At 44.7% G+C, this 24,225-nt stretch overlaps 1 protein-coding gene across 18 annotated transcripts in view; it reads left to right on the forward strand.

Moving 5' to 3' along the window:
- CCM2 (CCM2 scaffold protein) overlaps window positions 1-24,225 on the forward strand; it is a 90,601-nt gene that overhangs the window by 45,479 nt on the left and 20,897 nt on the right. For 13 of the 18 annotated variants that reach the window (XM_055347796.2, XM_055347797.2, XM_055347804.1 and 10 more), the window contains one exon: window positions 6,856-7,029. The exons of the other annotated variants lie outside the window; for them this stretch is intronic. In XM_055347796.2, the coding sequence (XP_055203771.1) occupies window positions 6,856-7,029 (174 nt within the window). The remainder of the gene's footprint in view (window positions 1-6,855; window positions 7,030-24,225) is intronic. 18 annotated transcript variants of the gene reach the window in all.

Here is a 24,225-nt window from a genome sequence, read left to right on the forward strand (position 1 = left end):
AAAAAAAAAGAGGGCCTTGCTTAGTCACTTAGGCTGGAGTGCAGCGGGCAGTCATAGCCCACTGCAGCCTTGAGCTCCTGGGTTCAAGTGATTCTCTCCCCCCAGTCTTTCAGGTAGCTAGGACTACAGACGTATGCCACCACGCTCAGCTTTTTTCTTTTTAATTAATAATTATTATTTGTTTTGAGATAGTCTTGCTCTGTCACCCAGGCTGGAGTGCAGTGGTGTGATCACAGCTCACTGCAGCCTTGACCTCCTAGGCTCAAGTGATCCTCCCACTTCAGCCTCCCAAGTAGCTGTGACTACAGGTGGCACACACCTGTAATCACCATGTCCCACTAATTTTTATGTTCTAATTTTTGTATTTTTTTTTAAAAGATGAGGTCTCACCCTGTTGCCCAGGCTGGTCTTGAAGTCCTGACTCTAGTGATCCTCCCATCTTGGCCTCCCAAAGTGTTGGGATTACAGGTGTGAGCCACTGAGCCCAGCCATCAGCTTAAATTTTGTGTTCAAAAGCAACTTCTTTTCCAAAAATCTGAGGTGGCTTCTTGTTCAGTTTTGTATCTGGAATAGCAGAGAGCTCTTCCCCAGCACCGGCTGTCCCTCCTACCGCCCCCTGCAGCTGAGAGCTGAGCAAACACTACCTCTGAAAAGCCCCATCATCCTCAGCGAGAACAGCAGCTACCCTGTATTCCGTGCTGAATGGGTAGGAGTGGCAGAGGGAGGCTGCAGCAGATGTGCAAAGATGCATTTCTTTACTTAATAGTGTTAATATTCCACTTTCTAGGAAGGCTTACCCATCAATTAAAATTATTTGAGACATTAAAAAAAGAAACTTAGGGTAGCTGCTATTGAAGACTAAGGACTAGGGCCAGAGAGACGCCTGCCTCCAAGTAGTCCACAGAATCTGCTTGTTAAAATGTTCATGATTTGGAGGCCCAGGTAGAAGGAGCAGGTTCCTCTGAAGCACCTTGGCATGCCCTATCTTTGGTGTTCCGGGGTCGCCCTCCTCTGCTAGTCTGTGAGCAGTCAGAAGGTTGTATCTCCTGTTCATTCCTCTCCTTGTCTCTTGCTGCTCAGAACAGCAGCTTTAAGAACAGGGTGGCTGAGCCCTAAGTGTACCTTTGGAGCATCCTGTGTGTCTTCAGCGTTGATTGGCTGTTTTTACTGTGGATTTAATTTCAGTTACTTTACTCTGGTCTTACTACTTCTGCTTGACTGTGACATCGTTGAGGGCAGGGGCTGTGTCACCTCTAACCAAAGGGCCTCCCCAGATGCCTAGCCTGATCCAAGCGTTCCATCAAGAGTCAGTACCAGCATTTATTGCTGTCCAGTCTGTGCAAGCGCCATGCTGGCTGCTGGGTAAGAGCCAAGGGCAGCCAGGCCTAATGGCTCATGCCTGTAATTCCAGCACTTTGGGAGGCTGAGGCTGGTGGATCACCTGAGGCTGGGAGTTTGAGACCAGCCTGGCCAACATGGTGAAACCCCATCTCTACTAAAAATACTAACATTAGCCAGGCATGGTGGTGGGTGCCTGTAATCCCAGCTACTCCAGAGGCTGAGGCAGGAGAATTGCTTGAACCGGGGAGGCAGACGTTGCAGTGAGCCAAGATCACGCCATTGCACTCCATCCAGCCTTGATGACAAGAGCAAAACTCCGTCTCAAAAAAAAAAAAAAAAAAAAAAAGCAAAGGCCAGAGGAGGACAGAGCTGGGCTCGATGTAGGGAAGAATTGATGTGATGCTTGGGCAATAAGAGGCATCTACAGATGGCCGTCCTGGTTTCCTTGCCCTGCAAGAGTTCCTACTGTTTTTCACTGCCTAACTGCAGAGGGTCTCTCTTTAGGGGTGGGATTGTAGGACGGGGGAGCCCCAGAGTCCTTCCCAGTGCAGACTGTAATTCTGTGTGGAGACTATAATTTTATGACCTGAACATCAACATTAAAATAACAGTGTAGGTTGCATGTGGTTTGTGGGACCTGTTGATTTGGTGTGGGCTTCTTGGTTAGAGGTTGATCTTGGCAAATCTCCTGTCTCAGAGTTGGTTTCCTGTTGCTCCCATAGGTAGATTAGTAACTAGTTTGGCTAACAGGCAGCTTTCAGAAGAGCCAAAAAATGGAGCCAGGCTGCTTGCCCACACTGTCAGATTCAGAGGTCAGTCACTGTCCATGACACACACAGCTAGTTATCATTTAGGAGGAATGAGCTTTGGGGGTTAGCAGGCAGAAATGGTTTAGGGACAGCCATTTTCCTGTGGCTGATGTGAGATTATCCGTGTCTGTGGAGATGCAAGCTTCCAAAAAGCTGGGCTCATGGGCCACATGCCTCTGTATTTCCATAACCTCCAGGCCAGGGTCTTGCACATCATAGGGCCTGGGAGAATAAGTGAGTGGTCAAGCATACACATTTGAAAAGTAATTCATGTGCCATCTGGTCACTTGGGAGTGCCAGAAGAGAGGAAATCACAGGCAAGCAAAGCCTGGTGTGTTTTTAGTGAGACTAGAGAAACATGATTTTTTGCATGGCTAAAATTGCATCACTAAATTTTGAGGGCTGTTTTTAACTTACAGTTTACCATGATTTCTTGGCTGACAAATCATAGGTGACCATTTCCCACCATTCTCCCATGAGAACCCCGCACTGCAAACTACCTGTCATGTCCAAACTTGTCCTGGGGCTCAAAGCTTGTCAGGGATTAAGGAGAATGAAGCCCGAAAGTGCCTTAGGGACATCCTGTCTTCACTGCTGTCATAGAGCCAGGGCCTGGGCAGCACAAGGCCACCTGCTTTCTGAGCCCAGGCCAGTCCCAGCAAGCTCTTCTGGAAGCACTTTTTTTTTTGTTTTGAGACGGAGTTTCTCTCTTGTTGCCCAGGCTGGAGTGCAATGGTGCGATCTCAGCTCACTGCAACCTCTGCCTCCCGGATTCAAGCGATTCTCCTTTCTCAGCCTCCTGAGTAGCTGGGATTACAAGCATCTGCCACTACGCCCAGCTAATTTTTGGTATTTTAAGTAGAGACGGGGTTTCACCATCTTGGCCAGGCTGGTCTCAAACTCTTGACCTCAAGTGATTTGCCAGTCTTGGCCTCCCAAAGTGCTGGGATTATAAGCATGTACCACCATGCCTGGCCTTTTTTTTTTTTTTTTTTTGAGATGGAGTTTCACTCTTGTTGCCCAGGCTGGGGTGCAATAGCACAATCTCGGCTTACTGCAACCTCCGCTTCCCTGGTTCAAGCAGTTCTCCTGCCTCAGCCTCCCAAGTAGCTGGGATTACAGGGCCTGCCACCACACCCAGCTAATTTTTGTTATTTTTAGTAGAGACAAAGTTTCACCATCTTGGCCAGGCTGGTCTCTAACTCCTGACCTCAAGTGATCTGCCTGCCTCACCCTCCCAAAGTGCTGGGATTACAGGTGTGAGCCACTGCACCCAGCTTCTGGAAGCACTTTTAAAAAGTTTTTATTTTTCTTGAGACAAGGTCTCACTCTGTTGCCCAGGCTGGAGTGCAATGGCATGATCACAGCTCACTGCAGCCTTGACCTACCGGGCTCAAGCAACCTCCTGCCTCAGCCTCCCAAGTAGCTGGTACTACATGCGTGAACCACCACACCTGGCTAATTTTTGTAGTTTTTGTAGAGATGGGGTCCCACCAGGTTGCCGGGGCTGGTCTTGAATCCCTGAGCTCAACAATCTACCCACCTCGGCCTCCCAAAAGTGTTGGGATTACAGGCGTGAGCCGCTGCACCCAGTCTGGGAGCACTTTCTGTCCCCTCTGTGGTTCGTCTTAGAGCGGATCATCTTGTAAGGATATTGGTGATCTTAATTTTTTATGCTTTTATATTTTGCCTCAGTTTAAGTGTAATCAGCAGGAAGCAGAAAATATATTCATCCTTTTCAAAAAATATTTAAAAATTCAAATATTAAAAAAATACAGAGAAAAGTTAACAAAGCTAATGTATACATCATCTGGCTCCAACTGTTACCAGCTCTGAGGACCTTTAGTCATCCTTACTCCATACTCTCCCCTACCACCGGATGTACTGAACAGCAGAGAATGGGACCTGGGAGGGGGCCTATTCCAGGTCAAAGGGGAGAGACTACTCCTAGTCAACGGGGAACTACTCTGGGTCTATGAGAGGACTAGTTCAGGTAGATGAGGGACTATTCCAGGTCAATGGGGAACCACTCTGGGTCAAGGGAAGACTATTCCAGGTCGGGCAAGGGGAGCTATTCCAGGTGAAGAAGGCGGATGCAGGGGTGGGTCCAGTCAGCCCAAGTGAGAGAGGAAGCATTTTAGCACATTATAGGGCTTTAAGCCTGGGTCACAGGTGTGTCACCTGTTGGAGGCACGAATGAAGAGCTTAGGCTGTGATGCTGCTCCAACTTTATTATAGTCTGTGGTAGTGAAGAGTAGGAGACAGTCTGATTATATATATATATATGTATATATATAGACAGCAGTTCAAGAAATAAATTTTAACTTATTGTCAAGGTAAATGCAGTCATAAAATTAACTGGTATATATTTTGCTTGTTCACAACATATCAGACATGCGCTCAGAACTTTATGTAGATTATTGTGTTGATTGCCTGTGGCACTTCTCTAAGGATTGTTAGCCTGTTGTGCAGATGGTGAGAGCTCATCCAACCAGTTTGCTTAGTAAGTGGTGCAGCCCAATGCATGCAGGAGCGGAGATCATGCCTAGGACCTGAGGAACATCTATCTTTACTGGTAGAAGAAAGAGAGCTGGCAAGGGGTGCATGAGATGCAGGAAACACAGGGTACAGAGTGACAGAGGTGTGGTGGCAGCGTTCGTGCACTTCTCTGGAAGCAAGACTTTCTGTTGTGTTTTTTGTTTTCGTTTTTATTGAAAGAGCTTCCTGATTCCATATCTGTTTTAGTGGGTGAATGGAATAAGAACCCAGCTATGAAAGGGTGAAATAAAGAAAGGTAAGGAGGAAGCTGAGGAACAGAAAGCTCAGCCTTGGCTGTCAGGAGACAGCAGGGTCAGGAAAAATGTTGGGTTTTGCTCTTTGAGGATTTGTTTTATTTGGGGTGGCTTTTGTTTGCTTATTTACTTTTCCCGCTAATGCTGGAGAGCTGAGCATGATGGTGGTGGTGGGGAGGGGCTCATACAGGGTAGGGTCCAACCCCAGCCTCATTAGGGAGGCAGCTGCAGGGCCTGCTGGGAGCCACTGGACGACCAATTTCTGCTTTTGTCAGGAGTGGTTACTGAATAGTGTAGTCCTTGGCTGCAATTGTCTGTGAAATTGGTGGGTTTGAGGAGGTGTCCTTATAGGACCACAGGTTCTGCTACACCGTTTTATATTGGATTTTGCATATGGGTGAATTTCCCATATGCTGGAGAGAGACAGAAATGAGAGCTTTTAATGAAAGTTTGGTGGTTTATTGTATATATGTTTTGTTAGTTTCTGTGTTTGGTGATAAGGAGGGTCTGAGCTTGGCCTACTGTGGGGGTTTCGGCTGCCATCTGTGCACTGGGTCACCCTATCCTGGCAGGCACCTGCAAAAGGAGTGTTGTCATCTCCTCCTGCGTTTCCTCTGTTGAGAGTTAGGGAGGAGATGGTGGGGAATAAGTTCTCGCTCTTAGTCACGGCTCTGGTTTTTGCAGGCCTGTGTGATGTTTCCTTGCTGCGGCTGCACATCAGTGTCTTGTTTTCTCGGGTTTATGTTCCTTTGGGTGACTGTAGATAGGGATCGTAGCATGATCTCTCAGCACAATTTGGGATTGCTTCCCCCCAGACCCCCACCCCCGCCACCATTGTCAAAGGTGGTGATGAAAAGCTTTCTTACGGAGTTATTGTGAATGAAGTGTCAGGTCTTTTCCTGGGTTCTGCGGGCGAGGCTTGCTGTAATCTTCTCTTGCTCTCTCACTGATTCTCACTCTTTAAGGTGACTTTGATTGCAGGATTAGCCTTCAGAACCCTCATGAAATGCTGGATAGGGTGTGAGGTCATCAGAGTTAGGGGCTGGCCAGCTGCTGATCAGGGCTTCTCCCCCTACTTTTTTTTTTTTTTTTTTTTTTTTGAGACAGTATCTTGCTCTGTTGCCCAGGCTGGAGTGCAGTGGCATTTCGGCTCACTGCAACCTCCGCCTCCTGGGTTCAAGCAATTCTCCTGCCTTAGCCTCCCGAGTAGCTGGGATTACAGACATGTGCCACCACACCTGGCTAATTTTTGTATTTTTAGTAGAGATGGGGTTTCACCATGTTGGCCAGGCTGGTCTCGAACTCCTGACCTTAAGTGATGTACCCGCCTCAGCCGCCCAAAGTGCTGGGATTACAGGCGTGAGCCACCGTGCCTGGCCTGTTTCTCCCTTGTTGATCTGCATTGGAGCTCAACACACTCAGTGTCCCCACTTGGAGTGTTCTCCATTTGGGAAAGAATTGCATAAAAAACATATGCTCCACTTGTTGATGCCAGCACTGGCCACACCTTCCACCTGCCTTCCTGGAGTTCTCAGAAATGAAGTGTCCCAGCTGAGCTGGAAAGAGCTGGAGTGATGTTATGTTTTATCTTCTGTGGGGAATCTCCCCCTTCTATCATTGTCTTGCCAGATAAGGTTACCTGCCTTCTATGTGTTGTAGGAACAGGTGAAGAACAAGGTCCCTCCATGCCGGAGGCTGCATGGCAGCCCAGCCCCACCCTGCCAGCTTGTGTGCTGGCTGTGGTCCCTCAGGCTTGTGTGCTGTTGGTACCTTTCTCACCAGTCTGGCAGTCAGTGATCCCTGTTGCATGGGGGCCATGGTAGTAGTTTTGGCTACTTCTGTTTGTTAACCATAGGTACAACACAAAGCATTTGTAAATAATGAACTCCAATCATTGCCGTTTCTGCCTGCAGCCTGGAATTGTCTCGCCATTTAAACGAGTATTCCTAAAAGGTGAAAAGAGTAGAGATAAGAAAGCCCATGAGAAGGTGACAGAGAGGCGCCCTCTGCACACTGTGGTGTTGTCATTGCCTGAGCGCGTCGAGCCAGACAGACTGCTGAGCGACTATATTGAGAAGGAGGTAAAGGTAAGTCGTCATGGGCCACAGGACGTGCCTGCCAAACGACAGTGATGGTCATGCTTGTATCCACCAGACACTCTTGAGTTTATAAGGCACAGCCACACGAACACCTTAGTAGTTGATTATCCCACCCATTGTCTTGTCTATGCTGATAAATTTAATAATTGGATAACTGAAAACCCAGATTCTGTCTGCGGACCCCAGTTTTTTTTTTCTGTAGTAGCAATGCCACCTTCTTTCTCTCGAAGACTTGGCTGTGTGAGTAGTGTGTGCTGCTCCACCAGAAGAGGGTTAAAGAGCTGGGAGAAAACTCACATCTCCTGTAGTTTACAGTTGAAAAGAGTTACCTGGTCAAGGCCATGACCTTGCAGGTCTAACAGTCACCGCCTAGAATTCAGACCATGTGTTTGAGGCTCATCATTGGGTCTCAGAGGCCTGAGGCCAAAATACTGTGCATAAACCATGTGACGTGCATAAGTTGATTTTTAATCCCTCCCCTAAAATGAAAATATATGAATAAAAAGGTATAAAGCCATGAGGTCAGAGAGAATAGGAAAGGAGACAACAGTGGATGAGGTGGTCCATAAACATGGAAGAAGGAAACCGCTGAGGGTGAGATGAGTTAGAGCTAACGCAGCCAGACCCGAGTTCCTGCAGAGGACACAGAGTCCAGGGGGCTCAGGAGGGGCATGGGGCAGTTCGAATGTCCATGGGAGGGATTTCCACTCTCACCTGGCCCAGCCAGATGATTAATTCATCCCCACCCACTGGAAGATGGGGCTTTGGACGTGCAGAAACCTGGTACAGGGGCAGGTGGGGAGAGACCAAGATAGAAGATAAGGAAGTCAAGTCAAAGCCTGTATGTGGAATGGAGAGAATTCCCAATTCCTTTTTCTTTCAAGCTTCTAGAATGCCTGCAACCAGGCCTTTCCCACAAAGGAATTCTTGGAAGGGTGCTCACTGGGGAAGTTAAGCAGCCCATACTGGCCCTTGGGGTTACCCACCCAACCAGCCTGAATAAACTCCAACAGTCAGGACTCCCGCCAGGCATCCGACGTCTGTCAGCTTTTTGGAGCCTCATTTCAAACACAGGCAGCTGAGTATAAGTACACATTTGAGGACAACTTTCAACCTAAAGGCAGAGCTCAAGACAAATACACAAAATAAACGTGAATAAACAGCAACAATGCAGAAAATAGGGGAAGAAATGTAAAAGTATATAATATTTTCAGAAAGATAAGAGGAAATATTGTTGACAGTGACAACAGGATTCTACTTTTAAATAAAAAGGTGAGAGGAAGAGCTTCTGGAATTAAAACTATTAGGCCAGGTGTGGTGGCTCACGCCTGTAATCCCAGCACTTTAGGAGGCCAAGGTGTGCGGATCACTTTGAGGTCAGGAGTTCGAGAGCAGCCTGGCCAACATGGAGAAACCCCGTCTCTACTAAAAATACAAAAATTAGCCAGGCGTGGTGGCAGGCGCCTGTAATCCCAGCTACTTGGGAGGCTGAGGCAGGAGAATTGCTTGAACCCGGGAGGTGGAGGTTGCAGTGAGCCAAGATCACATCACTGCACTCCAGCTTTGGGTGAAAGAGTGAGACTGTATGTCAAAAGAAAACAAAACAAAACAACTATGTTATTTATATATCTTTTAAAAATTCAGTAGAGGTGTTGAAAGATAGAAGTAAAAAAAAGGCCAGGTGCTGTGGCTCATGCCTGTAATCCCAGCACTTTGGGAGGCCGATCACGAGGTCAGGAGATTGAGACCATCCTGGCTAACACAGTGAAAACCTGTCTCTACTAAAAATACAAAAAATTAGCCGGGCGCGGTGGCGGGCACCTGTAGTCCCAGCTACTCGGGAGGCTGACATAGAATGACGTGAACTCAGGAGGTGGAGCTTGCAGTGATCCCAGATTGCGCCATTCCAGCCTGGGCAATAGAACGAGACTCCGTCTCAAAAAAAAAAGTAAAAAAAAGTCCCAGAAAGATTATTCAAAAAACAAAGAAGGTTAATAAACAAAAGATGAGAAAGAGAAATGAAATTAGATGATCAATTCAGGAAGTTCAACATCTGACTCCCAAGAAAAAAGAATGAAGGGAAGAGTGAGAAGAAGTTATTAAGACAGTAAAGGAAGAACATTTTGAAGAATTGACTGATGGACATGACTCCCCCTATTGAAAGGATCCTGTCATGATGACTAGAGTTGAGGTCTCTAAAACCTCAACTCACAGAAGCCTGTTCTTAGAAGTTACTGGAGGATGTGCTGCATCAAAACATAAGGGGAGGCCGGGCATGGTGGCTCACGCCTGTAATCCCAGCACTTTGGGAGGCCAAGGGGGGCAGATCAGATGAGGCCAGGAATTTGAGATCAGCCTGGCCAACATGGTGAAACCCTGTGTCTATTAAAAATGCCAGAAAAATTAGCCGGGTGTAGTGGCACACGCCTGTAATTCCAGCTACTTGGGAGGCTGAGGCACGAGAATCGCTTGAACCCAGGAGGTGGAGGTTGCAGTGAGCCGAGATCGCACCCCTGCACTCCAGCCTAGGTGACAGCGTGAGATGCGGTCTTCAAAAACAAAACAAAACACAAGGGCAAACCAAGAATAGGAAGACATGGATTCATAGCCCAAGGGGTCTGCCAGGGAAAGGAACAAAGATAATTCCCAGGATGACAGGAAAGCGAAGTCCCAGGAAATTAATCTAAGAAACAGGCCACAGAAGCTCTGGGATAAGTAAGTATAGACTATATGTTTGGGTAGAATAATGTATTGAGAAGTTGCTGAATAAATAGAATAGTACATAGAAACAAAGCAAATAGAGGTATGGAGGAATTGATAATAAATCATTAAAAATGAAAACTTAAATGTTGGAAACTCCTGTTTCTGGGAAGATGAAGTAGACATTCTTTTCCCTATTCTTCTAGTTAAGTGCATCTAAAATCTAAAATCCTTGGACACTATATGCAATAACATAAGAACACTCTGAAAGGTAGAGAGAACGCAGACCACCCAGGAGCCAGAAAATGACCCAGTAGTGATTTCTTCAGGTTGTCTTTTTGCCTCATGTAGCCCAGACTATGAGCCGAAGAAGCTGGCAGCCCAGAAACACCAACAGATACAGACAGAACCCCCTGCCAAAGCCAGCTCATTCTGACCAAAGGACCAGGAAAGGGGCAGCCTAGCACAAAACAGAGAATATTTAGACAACTGCTCAGTGCGAACCAAACATGACAGAAAGGACTGTGGTCCTACCTCTGTGCCTGCTACCAAAGGCTAAGTGAGGGCCACTTATTCCTCCAGAGAAAGTTGAATAGGGACCATGGACTTTTATCCCTGTTGGGCAGTAACAAACCCATAAGGAACCTTGTGTGGTTCTGGAGTGTTAGTGGAGACCACATTGGGTGGGGCAGTAATGAGGCCCTCCTATTCCTTCCAACCAGGGAAGAATCAGTGGAAGCCACATGGGGAACCAGAACTCTTATCATACCCAGCAGTAACGAGGAAGGAGCCCTCCACGCAGGAGGCCAAGTAGGGAATCTGACCTTTGACCCCTACTTGGTGGTAAAAAAGGTGGTGTTGCCGAGCGCCATGGCCCATGCCTGTAATCCCAGTACTTTGGGAGACTGAGGCGGACGGATCACGAGGTCAGGAGTTCAAGACCAGCCTGACCAACATGGTGAAACCCCATCTCTACTAAAAATACAAAAATTAGGCGGTTGTGGTGGCACACGCCTGTAATCTCAGGAGGCTGAGGCAGGAGTATTGCTTGACTCCGGAAGGTGGAGATTGCAGTGAGCTGAGATCTCACCACTGCACTCCAGCCTGGGTAACAGAGCGAGATTCCATCTTCCATCTCAAAAAAAAAAAACAAAAGGTGCCGTTCCCTTCCCCTCTGAGGGCCTAGGTTAAATTTTCTAGCATTTGTATTGTTGAAGTCCTGAAAAGAGAGGAGAAAGAGGGAAGGGCTGAAAAACTTTTCAAAGATCTTATGGGTTGAAACGTTTGGCAAAGGACAAACTTAAAAGATTCAGAAAGCTGAGCAAACGCCAAACAAGATAAATCTACTACTAAAGCCCATCATAGTAGAATTTCTGAAAAGTAAAGACAACAACAACAAAAAATCTTGAAAGTGGCAAGAAAGAAACACTTTACTCATAGGGGAAAACAGAAAGCAGATTTCTTGTTACACATAATGAGGACCAGTGGCACGACATTCTTCAAGTTCTGAGAGACCCTGAGAATCAAAAGGATAATGAGAGAACACAAGCAACTCCACACACAAACAGTGGGCCAAAAAATAGACCAATTGCTTGAAAAGCACAAACTCCTCCCACAGTCATCCAATATGAAATAGATCATTTGAATACCCCATAATTATTAAAGAAATTCAGTATCTAATTTGAAAACTCCCATTAAAAAAAGTCTTCAGGCCCAAATGGTTTCACTGGAGAATTCTATTAAACATTTAAAGAATTAATGTCAATTCTACATAACTCTTCCAGAAAAACAGAAAGGGAGGGAACTCTTCTGTTCTCTCTTCTCTTCTCTGCTTTCTCTTCTCTTCTTCTTCTTTTTTTTTTTTTCGTTGAGATAGGGTCTGTCTTTGTTGCCCATGTTAGAGTGCAGTGGCATGATATTGGTTCACTGCAGCGGCATGATATTGGTTCACTGCAGCCTCGACCTTCCAAGCTCAAGCAGCCCTCCCACCTTAGCCTCCTGAGTAGCTGAGACTACAGGTGCCTGCCACCATGCCCAGCTAATTTTTTATTTTGTGGAGATGAGGTTTCACTGTGTTGACCAGGCTGTCTTGAACTCCTAGACTCAAGCAGTCCTCCCACCTCAGCCTCCCAAAATCCTGGAATTATAGGCATGAACCACTGCACTTGGAATATTTTCTGACTCATTTTGTAAGGGCAGTATTGCCCTGATACCAAACCAGACAAAAAACGGTGCAAAATTAAAAGAAGTAACAGACACCAATACAAACATAAAATTCCTCAGGAAACTATTAGGTAACATATTCAGCAATATAGAAAAAGAATTATACCTACTGTGGCTGTGAGAATAAACAACAAAAAAATTATACACCATGAACAAGTAGAGTTTGTTCTGAGGATGCAAGTCTGGTTTGATACTTGAAAATGTAATCCATTGGCAGGAGAATCACTTGAACCCAAGGAGGCGGAGGTTGCAGTGAGCTGGGATTGTGCCACTGCACTCCAGCCTGGGTGATGGGGTGAGACTCCATCCCCCCCAAAAAAAAAAATTGTGGAGAAATTTTAATTAACAGTTCTTCAAATATTTAACTTTATTTTTTTCTTTCCTTCTAGGGCTCCCATTAATCACATACTGATATTTATTTTATTTTTCATGCCCTTTCATTTTTCTCTCATTTTTCCTATTCTTTACTCTTCCCGATGCCTTCTGGGAATGTTTCAAACCACTCTCCGTCTTATGAATTCATTCCTCAACTGTATTCATTCAACCCTGAATTAAATTGTTTGTTTCTACTATATCTGATTGGTCCTTTTTTATAACTCCTTGTCCCTATTTGTTTCCAGTGCCCTCCTACATGCCCTTGAGAATATTTATTAGGATTATTGTAAATTCTTGTTTTCTCTGGCTCATCAGTTCTTCTCCCTCCAGAATTAGTTGTTTAGTTTGTGATCTTGCCTTTCCAGTGCTTGAGGTCTGTGTTCCACAGATCTCTCTTTATTTTTTCCATTCCCTCCAGAATATCAGCTATAGTTTTTTTGTTTTGTTTTGTTTCGTTTTGGGATGGAGTCTCGCTCTGTCGCCCAGGCTGGAGTGCAGTGGCGCAGGCTCTGCTCACTGCAAGCTCCGCCTCCTGGGTTCACGCCGTTCTCCTGCTTCAGCCTCCCGAGTGGCTGGGACTGCAGAGGCCTGCCACCATGCCCGGCTAATTTTTTTTTGTATTTTTAGTAGAGATGGGGTTTCACCGTGTTGGTCAGGATGGTCTCTATCTCCTGACCTTGTGATCCTCCGGCCTCGGCCTCCAAAGGTGCTGGGATTACAGGTGTAAGCCACCACGTCCGGCCCAGCTGTAGTTTTTATATTACATTCTGAGTTCCATCTATAGCCCACTTGCTTCTGAGGCATCTCCAGAATGAGATTCAAAGGAGGGAAACCCCAATTGCTGTAAGTTCCCCATCTTGACTCTTGACTTCCTTACAGCATAAACTACACTTACGGTCCTCAAGATTTAGCCCAATTTGACTGGGCTGTCTTTTTATGTTCAGTAGAATTAGACTACATCACAGAACCACCAAACATTTTTTACTAGTTTATGGAGAGAATTACCATTTTCTAGAGGTAGGGAAGAGACATTAGTGACCTCATATGGCAAATTACTATGGAGAATATAATTATTTCCAAATTTTCCTAGAACCATAATACTTTGTGATTGTTGCAGTGATTCTTATTTTCCTTCCTTCCTTCCTTAGACCTCTTAAGTATACCCTATATAATTTGATTTTTAATTCAAAAGTTATTAAAATTTTGTTTTGAAGATTTCATAACTAAACTCTAACCAATCCCCAAGATAACTAGAAAAGCCTCTTGGTTTTACAAAACTAGTTTGGATAGTGCTGTTCTGAAAGTATAATAGAAATTGGTGAAATTATTTGTGGCCTGTCTTTGTGTTCTTGCTGTATCAATATTTGTATCTTATCAGATACCTTTACATATGTCTAGCCTTTTCTTTCTATCTGACATTAACTTATTCAACAAATATATGTTGAACACTTGCTCCACTATCGTTATAGCTGCTAGGTGCAGCTAGAAGTGACAGCTGATAGAGCAATTTCTTTAGAGTAGTTTGTGCAGTTTCAGTTGAAAAATCAGCACCTGATTTCCATTCAGGCCCTGCTATTGTGCATGGGAACTTGAATCACCTTGGAACTTTTGTATTGATTTCCATAAATGAGAAGTTAGATGAATTGCTTAATAATACCATATGTTTGCAGAAATAAAAGAAAAATCACTGCTTAAAAAAATGTAATCCATCATATTAACAAGCTAAAGAAGAAAAATCACATAATTATATCAATCAGTGGCAGAAAGTTTATTTGACAAAATTCAGCACCCATTCTTGATTAAAAACGCAGACAAACGGGGCCGGCTGCGGTGGCTCACGCCTGTAATCCCAGCACTTTGGGAGGCCGAGGCAGGTGGATCACAACGTCAGGAGATCAAGACCATCCTGGCTAACATGGTGAAACACCGTCTCTACTAAAAATACAAAAAATTAGCCAGGCGTGGTGGCGGGTGCCTGTAGTCCCAGCTACTCGGGAGGCTGAGGCAGGAGAACGGCATGAACCCGGGAGGCGGAGCTTGCAGTGAGCCAAGATCACGCCACTGCACTCCAGCCTGGGTGACAGAGTGAGACTTTGCCTCAAAAGAAGAAAAAAAAAAAAAGCAAACTCAGACAAACAAGATATGTTTTTGAACAATGAGTATGTGGATATCAAAATTAATACCATTCACAATCACTTAAAAAATGAAACACGGGTATAAATCTTACAAAACGAATAAGATTTGTATGCTGAAAACTATAGAACACTGATGAAAAAAATCAAAGATCTGAATAAGTGGAGAGACACACTGAATTCATGGATTGGAAGACTCAACCTAGTTAGTATGTTACTTGTCCCTAAGTTGATATAAATGGACCAACTCCTTGAAAAGCACAAACTACTACTACAAGTCATGCAATATGAAATAATTTGAATAGCTTGTAACTATTAAAAGTGAATTTTACAATTCCTATCAAAATTTCAGCAAGAATTTTTTGTAGATATAAACAAGATATTCTTAAAGTGCAGTGGCACGATCTTAAATTTCAAGCTATTCTTGAAATTTAAATGGAGAGGCAAAATAAGTAGAATAGCTAAAAATAATTTTGAAAAAGAAGAAAATGAGAGGAGTCAGCCTGCCTGATTTCAAGATAGATCATACTGCTATCACAATCAAGACTGTGTGGTATCTGCAGAGGGACTGACACAGAGATCAGGGGAGTAAAATGAACTAGAAACAGATCCACACATATATGCCCAGCTGATTCTTGACAAAGGTTCACAAGCAATTCAGTGGAGAAAGGATAGGATAGCCTTTTAACAAATGGTGCTGGAGCAGTCGGGCATTTGTAGGCAAAAATTGAACCTTGCCCTAAATTTCACAACTTAAACACAAAAATTAACTCAAAATGGATCATAGGCTTAAATATAAAATACAACTTCTAGGATAAAACATAGAAAATCTTCAGGATGCAGGGCTACGCAGAGTTCTGAGACTTGATACCTAAAGCATAATTCATAAAAGAAAAAACTGATAAACTGGACTTCATCAAAATTTAAAACTTTTGCTCTATAAAAGACAATGAAAAGATATGCTACAGACTGAGAGGAGATATTTTTAAACCACATATCTGACAGAGGGTTGGTATCTACAGTATATAAAGAACTCTCAAAACTCAACAGTAAAACAAACAATCCAATTAAGACATAAGCAAAAGACAGGAGGTGATACTTCAATGAAGAGGATATACAGATGGCAGTAAGCACATGAAAATATGCTCAGCATCATTAGCCATCAGGGAAATGCACATTAAAACCATAATGAGCTGCCAATACACACCTAACAGAATGTTTAAAAAAAGTAGAACACAAGATGCTGGAGAAGATGTGGAGGAACTGGACCCCTCATTCATTGCTGGTAGGGATGTAAAATGGTACTGCCACTCTAGAAAGCAGTCTGGCAGTTTCTTTAAATCTCCACGTGCAACTACGAACAACTTGGCAATTGCACTCCTAGGCATTTATCCCAGGGAAATGAAAATTTATGTTCACATGAAAACCTGCCTACTAATATTCAAAACAGTTGTATTCATAGTAGCCCAAAACTGGAAACAACTCCATGTCCTTTGGTGGATAAATGGTTAAACAAAATGAGGTCCATCCATGCCACGGAAGACTATTCAATAATACAAAGGGCTGGGCATGGTGGCACCTGCCTGTAGTCCCACCTACTGGGGAGGCTGAGGCTGGAGGATTGCTTGAGCCCAGGAAGTCGAGGCTGCAGTGAGCCTTGATCACGCCACTGTGCTCCAGCCTGGATGACAGTGAGACCCTGTCTTAAAGCAACAACAAAGGAACAAACTACACAGCAACCTGGATGGGCCTCCAGAGAATTATGCTGAGTGAAAAAAGTCGTTCCGAAGGGTTTCACACTGTATGTTCCTTTCTGTAACATCTTTGAAATGACACAGTTGCTGAGGTGGAGAACAGATTAGGGTTTGCTAGGGGTGGAGAGAAGTAGGTGTGCCTATAAAGGGCAACAGGAGGGGTCCTCACAGTGATGGGTGCTCTGGCTCTGTTTACATCCGTGTCCTGGTGTGATGTGCTGTAGTTCTGCAAGATGTCACTGCTGGGGGCAATAGGGTAAAGGGAGCGATGGATCTCCCTGTATCATTTCTTATAATAAGAGAATTTACAATTACCTTAAAATAAAAGTTTAATTATAAAGAAATTGCAATTTGACTACTACTTGGCATGTCAGTGAGAGAATATAGATAATAAAATGATGTAAAAACTAAGTAATGATTAAGAAAAATTATCTAAGTTGTAAGAAAAGAGAGGGAAAGTGGGAATGGTGATACAATTGGAAGTCAATAAATAATATCTTAAATTGATAAGCAATAGCAATATAAGCCCATTATTTAGAAAAATGGCTCTAGATCCTAGAAGAATCAGAAGACTTCAGTGTGGCTGCCTCTTGGAAGTGGTTTGTGGATGGGGTTGTCCCAGTTAGTAAAGGAGATTGCTGTTTTTTTGTTTTACAATTTTTTGAACTTTATTTGCCTTTTTAAACTGTATACATTTCATAAAATAAAAACAATCACAATAATAAAATCCACAAGTGATAAGAGACATTTAATCCCACATACTCCAGTGTGGTGTTTATGGGAAGTATTTTGTTTTTGGAATGAACATTAATGAACAAGTTGAGAGGAATTTAATCTTAGCTTCTGTTTTGGAATGCTTACTGTGTTCAGCAATACTATTTAACATTTTAAATATATTTTTCTCATTTAATCTTCACAAAACCTTCATAAAGTAGAAACATTCCTCTGGGAGGCCGAGGCAGGCCGATCACGAGGTCAAGAGATCGAGACTATCCTGGCCAACATGGTGAAACCCCATCTCTACTAAAAATACAAAGATTAGCTGGATGTGGTGGTGTGCACCTGTAGTCCCAGGTGCTTGGGAGGCTGAGGCAGGAGATTCGCTTGAACCCAGGAGGCGAAGGTTGCAGTGAGCCGAGATTGTGCCACTGCACTCCAGCCTGGTGACAGAGCAAGACTGTCTAAAAAAAAAAAAAAATTCTTTCTGTAGTTTCCATCACAAGCTGACATTTGCCCCAGTCGGATTTGGTGCAGTGCAAGGCTCACGTGGGCTCACCTAGTGACTGTGAATGGACTCATAGCAGGCTTGCTGTGTGGTTTTAATAATGGAACAGGGTAATTAATCACATTTGTGATATCAAACCCAAGAAGCTCTTCTCAGATTTGTTATTATTTTTTGAGACAGGGTCTCACTCTGTCACCCAGGCTGGAATGTAGTGACACAGTCATGACTCACTGCAGCCTCAACTTCCCTGGGCTCAGGTGATCCTCTCACCTCAGCTTCCTGAGTAGCTGGGACCACATGTTGCACCATCACACCTGGCTGATTTTTGTATTTTTTTTGTGGTGATGGGGTCTTGCCATGTTGCCCAGGCTGGTCTCGAACTCCTGTGCTCAAGCGATCCTCCTGCCTCGGCTTCTCAAAGTGATAGATTACAAGTGTGAGCCACCATGCCCGGCCTATTATTTATTTTTATCTAATTGAATATGTAATTTATGTACATGGTTCAAAATTCAAATGATAACAGAGATTCTTGGTGAAAAGAAATCATGTGCGCCCTCCGTGGGAGGAATTGCTGACACCAGCTTCTTGTGTCTTTACAGTCTGTCCATATATGAGCATACACATGCATTTGCTTCCCAAATGATTACACAGTATACACTGTTTGCACCTTGCTTTTTACACTGAACGTTGTATCTTGATTTATCGCAGAGTGTTCACATTAGCACACATAAAACTGCCTCGTCCATTTTAATGGTTGCATGATATTCCATTAGATAGCTGTGTCATATTCTATTTAACCAGTGATTTATTAATACATATTTATTTTCGACTGTTATATATGTTTTACTGTACCTATAGGATAAATTACAAAAGTGGAGTTTCTAGATCTAAGGCTAGGTTACTTTTTAATTTGACAGACGTTTCCAAATTGCTCTTCATAAAGGGTTGAAGTCAGTGCATACGTGAGGACTCTGTGAGTGTACAGGCAGCCCTCTACCTCTGCAGGTTCTTCACCTGAGTCAAGCAACTGTGGGTTGAAAGTATTCAAAAAAAGAACAATAAAAAAACCACTACAACAATAAAAAATAATACAAATTTAAAAAATACAGTGTAACAACTATTTACATAACATTTACATTGTATTAGGTGTAAGTAATCTAGAGATAATTTGAAGTACAGTCTTGGCCATATAACAACATATTGGTCAACAACAGACCACACATATGACAATGGTCCCATGAGATTATAAGGGAGCTAAAAAATTTCCATTGCCTAGTGACATAGCTGTCTTAACATTGTAGCACAACGCATCACCTTTTCTGTGTTTGAATGTATTTAGTCACAAATACTTACTATTGTGTTACAGTTGCCTGCATGCAGTATTCATACAGTAACATGCTGTACAGGTTGTAGCCTGGGAGCAATACCATATAGCCTAGGTGTGTAGTGGGCTATATGTACCATCTGGGTTTGTGTAATTACACTCTGTGATGTTCACTCAATGATGAAATTGCCTAATGACATAGTTCTCAGAATGTATCCCTGTTGTCGAGTGATGCATGACTGTTACACAGGAGGAGTGTAGGTTATGTGCAAATAATACTGCCATATTGTATGAGGAACTTGAACATCTGCAGATTTTGGTATCCCAAGAGGCTCCTGGAACCAAGCCCCAGCAGATACTGAGGGACAACTGTACCTGTTTCTCCACCCTCTGAGGAGCGCAGTGTTTATTCAGACTTTTTGGTCTTTGCCAGTCTGATATTCTTAAAATGTTTTCTCATTATAGTTTGTACTTATAAGTGAGGTTGAGTGTCTTTCAAATGGTCAAAAGTCAGGTCTCTTTCAGACTACCTTTCTAGATCCATTGCCCATTTTTTTCTGTTGGGTTGTTGCTTCTTTTCTTATATCTTTGCAGTAGCTCTCAGTGTGTCGGGTAAGTTAGTCCTCTGCTGTAAAGTTAGTTTAAAATGTTTTCACCTAGTTTGTCATTTGTCTTTGTTCATCATTGTCTTCAATTGGTTCTCTTGCAGCAGAGCCTGAAACTGGGGATCATGTTCCACTGATCTGTTAAGGGCATGCTCAAGAGAAAGAGTGAAGGGGGTAGGGTAGGGCAGAGGGGAAAGATGCCTGAAAATCATAGACTCGGGTTAATTTCAACCTGATCGTGCTCTAAAGCCTAGAATGCCACAGCTCGGTGAAGACAGAAGTAGCTCACAGTGTTACCCATCCACACTCAGAGCAGTGGGGGGATCCTGGGTGAGACACCACTGCCTGTACTACACTCCACCCTGCACTCCCTCATCCACATATTTCTCACGTTAAGTTCATTCCATCCAGACTCAGCTTCTCCAGAGGCATTTGGTCATGATTTCTGGAAACCTTTCCAGATGAACTACAGCCCTGACTACTTCAGTGGGTCCCAAGGCCTCATTCCACCCACTGGGGACATAGCACCATGTAGCAACTATTGGTTTAGATGTATACTGCATCCTAAAGGAGAGGGGGCATCCTTTCAGGGTGTCATCTCCCAGCTGGGCACAGCTCTATCAGGATGACAGCTCCAGGATGCTTGGGTATTTATTTATTTATTTATTTATTTTAGACATAGTCTCGTTCTGTCGCCCAGCCTGGAGTGCAGTGGCGTGGTCTCGGCTCACTGCAAGCTCCACCTCCCGGGTTCATGCCATTCTCCTGCCTCAGCCTCCCGAGTAGCCAGGACTACAGGCGCCCGTCACCACGCCTGGCTAATTTATTTATTTATTGTGAGATGGAGTCTTGCTGTGTCTCCCAGGCTGTAGTGGTGGCATGATCTCAGCTCACTGCAAGCTCCGCCTCCCGGGTTCATGCCATTCTCCTGCCTCAGCCTCCCAAGTAGCTGGGACCACAGGCGCGTGCCACCACGCGTGGCTAGTATTTTTGTATTTTTAGTAGAGACGGGGTTTCACTGTGTTAGCCAGGATGGTCTTGATCTCCTGACCTCGTGATCCGCCCACCTCGGCCCCCCAAAGTGCTGGGATTATAGGCATGAGCCACTGCGCCTGGCCACGCCTGGCTAATTTTTTGTATTTTTAGTAGAGACGGGGTTTCACTGTGTTAGCCAGGATGGTCTTGATCTCCTGACCTCGTGATCCACCCGCCTCGGCCTCCCGAAGTGCTGGGGTTACAGGCGTGAGGGTATTTCATAGGACATTGAATTCCATGGTCATGTGCCTACTGCTGTACCTCCTTTAGCACTGAGTCCCTTGATCCAAGGTGATGATGGTACTTGCTGTCCCACATTGGAAACTACATGCCCCACAAGCCCTTGGAGAGTAGGTTGGCAGCTGCTGCAGGCAGGAGAGGCAAACCCTTATGTGGAGGACATGCTAATTTTTGCCAGAACAAAACAAGTGTTTCTTATTGCAGGATCAAAGGAGTTCTGAAGTATTCAGCTGGCCAGCAGACAGGACAACTGGTTGGTCTCTTTGAGGGGATGATGCCTTATCAGGGCTGCAGAATTGGTATCCTGCTGGCAGGTCTGCCACGGTGAAGGGCTGTAGTGTATTTGCTTGTGCCTAAGTATGTGAACCACGCTTGGGGTTTTCTTTCTGTCAGCTGTGTATTGGGAACCCTTTCTGAGGCTGTGGGTGTAATTTAAGGGAGAGGCTTCAGAACAGGTCCACTGGGAAGTGTTTAGGTTTGGGCCACCTGTTCCTGCAGCTGGCACTGTTAGCACAGTCCTGCAGTAAGAACGTGAACATGTACTGTTGTCCATCCCACATGAACATCAGCAATTCCTGATAGGTTTGAGGAAGAAGTGTTTACCGCATCAGTAGCTACAAACCATGTACCCAAGATTGTTTATCCACTTGAATAAAGATTCCATTTAGCTCAGTTTGTGGCAGTCTACAGTCATCTACCACAATTTATCCACCATAGTTTCTATAGGAGCCAGACTGGGCATGAGATGGGGGCCCCTACCCTGTATCATTTATGTTTTCAAGAGCAGCATTAATCTCTGCTTTTCCCACTGGGAAATGATACTGTTTTTGATTTACTATGGCCAGGGGTCAGGGGCCGGATAAATTTCAGGGGCTTCCAAATGGCCTTTTCTACTTATAGCTCTTATTCTTTAGACAAAGGACCAATGGAAGGATTCTGCAAAGTGCTAAGTATGTCCGTTCCTCTTGTATTACGTCTCTTATATTCAGGGAAGTGGGCAGATGGCCACCAGTTGAGTCTTTACCCAGTGGATGCACTTTCAGGTGGACCTGGCTGGGCTTCATGTATTATCTGACTCCCATATGTTCCTACTCTGCAGAGGACCTTTTTGACAGTTTGGGTCCCTAAGTATATGCATTGTCTCAGACCCTTTATTTCAAAAACCTCTGAAGACTTTCAGTTCCTATGGTACTTTTACCCAGGTGAATGAAGTCCCTTTGGGAAGAGCTGGGGAAATCACTGTGGTGTGTACTTGCCTTGGTGTTGCAGGTCGACTCCCACGCAGGCTTGGTCTCTCCTTCAGTCAGTGTTTCTGAGTCTGAGAGCTGCTCCAGATCTAGAAACGGAGTCAGGGATTGATACCTAGCATTGTAGAAGCTCACCTTAGCCTTCTGCTTCTTCCGTTTTGATTTTCTTGTTTATATATAGTAAGCAGCACCCTTGTTGGCTTCCTATCTGTCCTGCCCATGGAAACTCCAGCATTCTGTGAGCCGTCTCCATAGATCCCTGCATGGATCCCAGGCTCCCCTGGCTGCTATTTTGACTTTGCTGCCTATTACCGGCTGACACCTACACCCGCTCTATGCGAGTCAGTGCTGCTCCCTGGCTTCTGCTAGGGAAGGTCTTATTACCCCCTTGCTCCTGGGGAGTCCAGTTCTGTACACACACACCTGATGGTTAGCTTCCCCTTCGGAGGCTGGCCGGCACAGAGCTTCCCAGTGATGCCTGTAGACCTTCTGCACACTCATTAATGCCGTGGTTGATGGAATGCCATCATGTTCTCCTGAGGGACATGGGCCACTGGTGGGCTTTCCTGTCATTTTGTATGTCGATTATAGTATGTCTACTTCCCCGAGCCTTTCGATACCTGGATCCACTTTGCCACAGCAGTCCCACAATCTCTGCTTTAATATGAGCCATCACTTTGGCTGAACTTTGAAGAGCCTGCCAGCAGTATCTGAGAATGGCCTCTGGACCCCTTCTCAGGGTGTTAAATGCTGTGTTATAGTACATGCCCTAGTAGAGAAGATCTCTCATTCAGCTTAATATTCTGTCCCCTTGGATCCAGCACCTTGAGATCCTCTCCCAGGTGCATTCCCCAGCTCCGTCAGAACTCGTTAGACACATGCCGTAGCCGGTCTCAGCCATGGAGGAGGACGGGGCAGATTCTGGGGAGAGCAAGCAGTATCTCATGAGATTCCCATTTCATTTGAGGCCTATGTGTTATATTCAAGCAAGGAGTGTGTGGGGGGCTTCTGTCGTACAACAAAAGGGGATAGGTCACTTCTGTAGGCACAGTGTTAAGAAGAATTTGAGGACTAAGGTTCTCAAAGGCATTTACCCAGCTATCCCCATCCCAAATCTCAGAATCCTGTTCCTTCCCTGTTAGGGCCCAGACCCTGCCACGGGAACTTTATCAATCAAGGCCAGTAAAGAGAAGTTATGGGGAGACTGATTTAGGATCAATATTTAAAAAAAAAACCACTTATATCTTGTCAGAAGTTATTTTTAGAAGAACTTTCTGTTTAGAGCCAACTCCCCTACCCCACCCCCTAGACAAGGTGCTTGAGGAGGTGGTGAGCCTGCCAGCGTGGAGCCGTGTGGTTGGCAGTCAGGCAAGGGTGTGTGAGAGGCTACCTGGCCATACCGTCTTCTTTCACTAATCCCAGAACTGATGGAGCTGATGGCTGGCTGGTCAGATGTCCCCTTGCTCTCTCACTGCTTCACCGTGGTCCTCTCTCTTGTAGCTGTGCTCTTGGCTTGTTGGGACAGTGGGTGTGGGCTGGGCATGGCATTGCCATAGGGGCACTGGGTGTTGGCCAGGGGACACCCAGGAGACAGGGTTCCCCAGGGCAGATGGGGAGCCCATTGTGAGAACTGTCCAGGAGGCATACATACCGTGTCCTATTCAGATATTAGAACAAGGATTAGAGCTGTACTTTTTCTTTATTGATAAAAGTTGTTTTCCTACTATAAATATTTCACAGTGAAAAAAATCTCAAATGAGTAAAGATTCATCCCTATAGGAAGAAAGTAGAATCGTGAATCCTCTTTAGAGATCTGTAAGCCTGAGTTTTTGAAGCATCATGGCCAGATTTTGGATAACACCAAAGAAAAGCAAGATAATGATGGTGATGTCGTTTCACCCCAGCCACAGGGAGGCCAGGGAGAATTCCTGTACAATTCTGTAAACATAATTCCGGGGTACTTTTGTTTCAGCAAAGCACTTGACATATGACCCCATCTTAGTCAATATTTTTTATTACCCTTTTGAGAACAGAGAATAATATTTGTGGATGATACAAAACTAGGAGGGATAGCAAATGAAATTGAATAAAGCTAATAAGATGAAATTTTTTATTGTAGTAAAATATACATAAGATTTATTATCGCCCGGGCCCGGTGGCTCATGCCTGTAATCCCAGCACTTTGGGAGGCTAAGGCGGGTGGATCACGAGGTCAGGAGTTCAAGACCAGCCTGGCCAAGATGGTGAAACCCCGTCTCTACTAAAAATACAAAAAAATTAGCTGGGTGTGGTGACGGGTGCCCGTAATCCGAGCTATTTGGGAG

Source organism: Gorilla gorilla, chromosome 6, assembly GCF_029281585.2.
Source record: "Gorilla gorilla gorilla isolate KB3781 chromosome 6, NHGRI_mGorGor1-v2.1_pri, whole genome shotgun sequence".
NCBI classification, from domain to species: domain Eukaryota; kingdom Metazoa; phylum Chordata; class Mammalia; order Primates; family Hominidae; genus Gorilla; species Gorilla gorilla.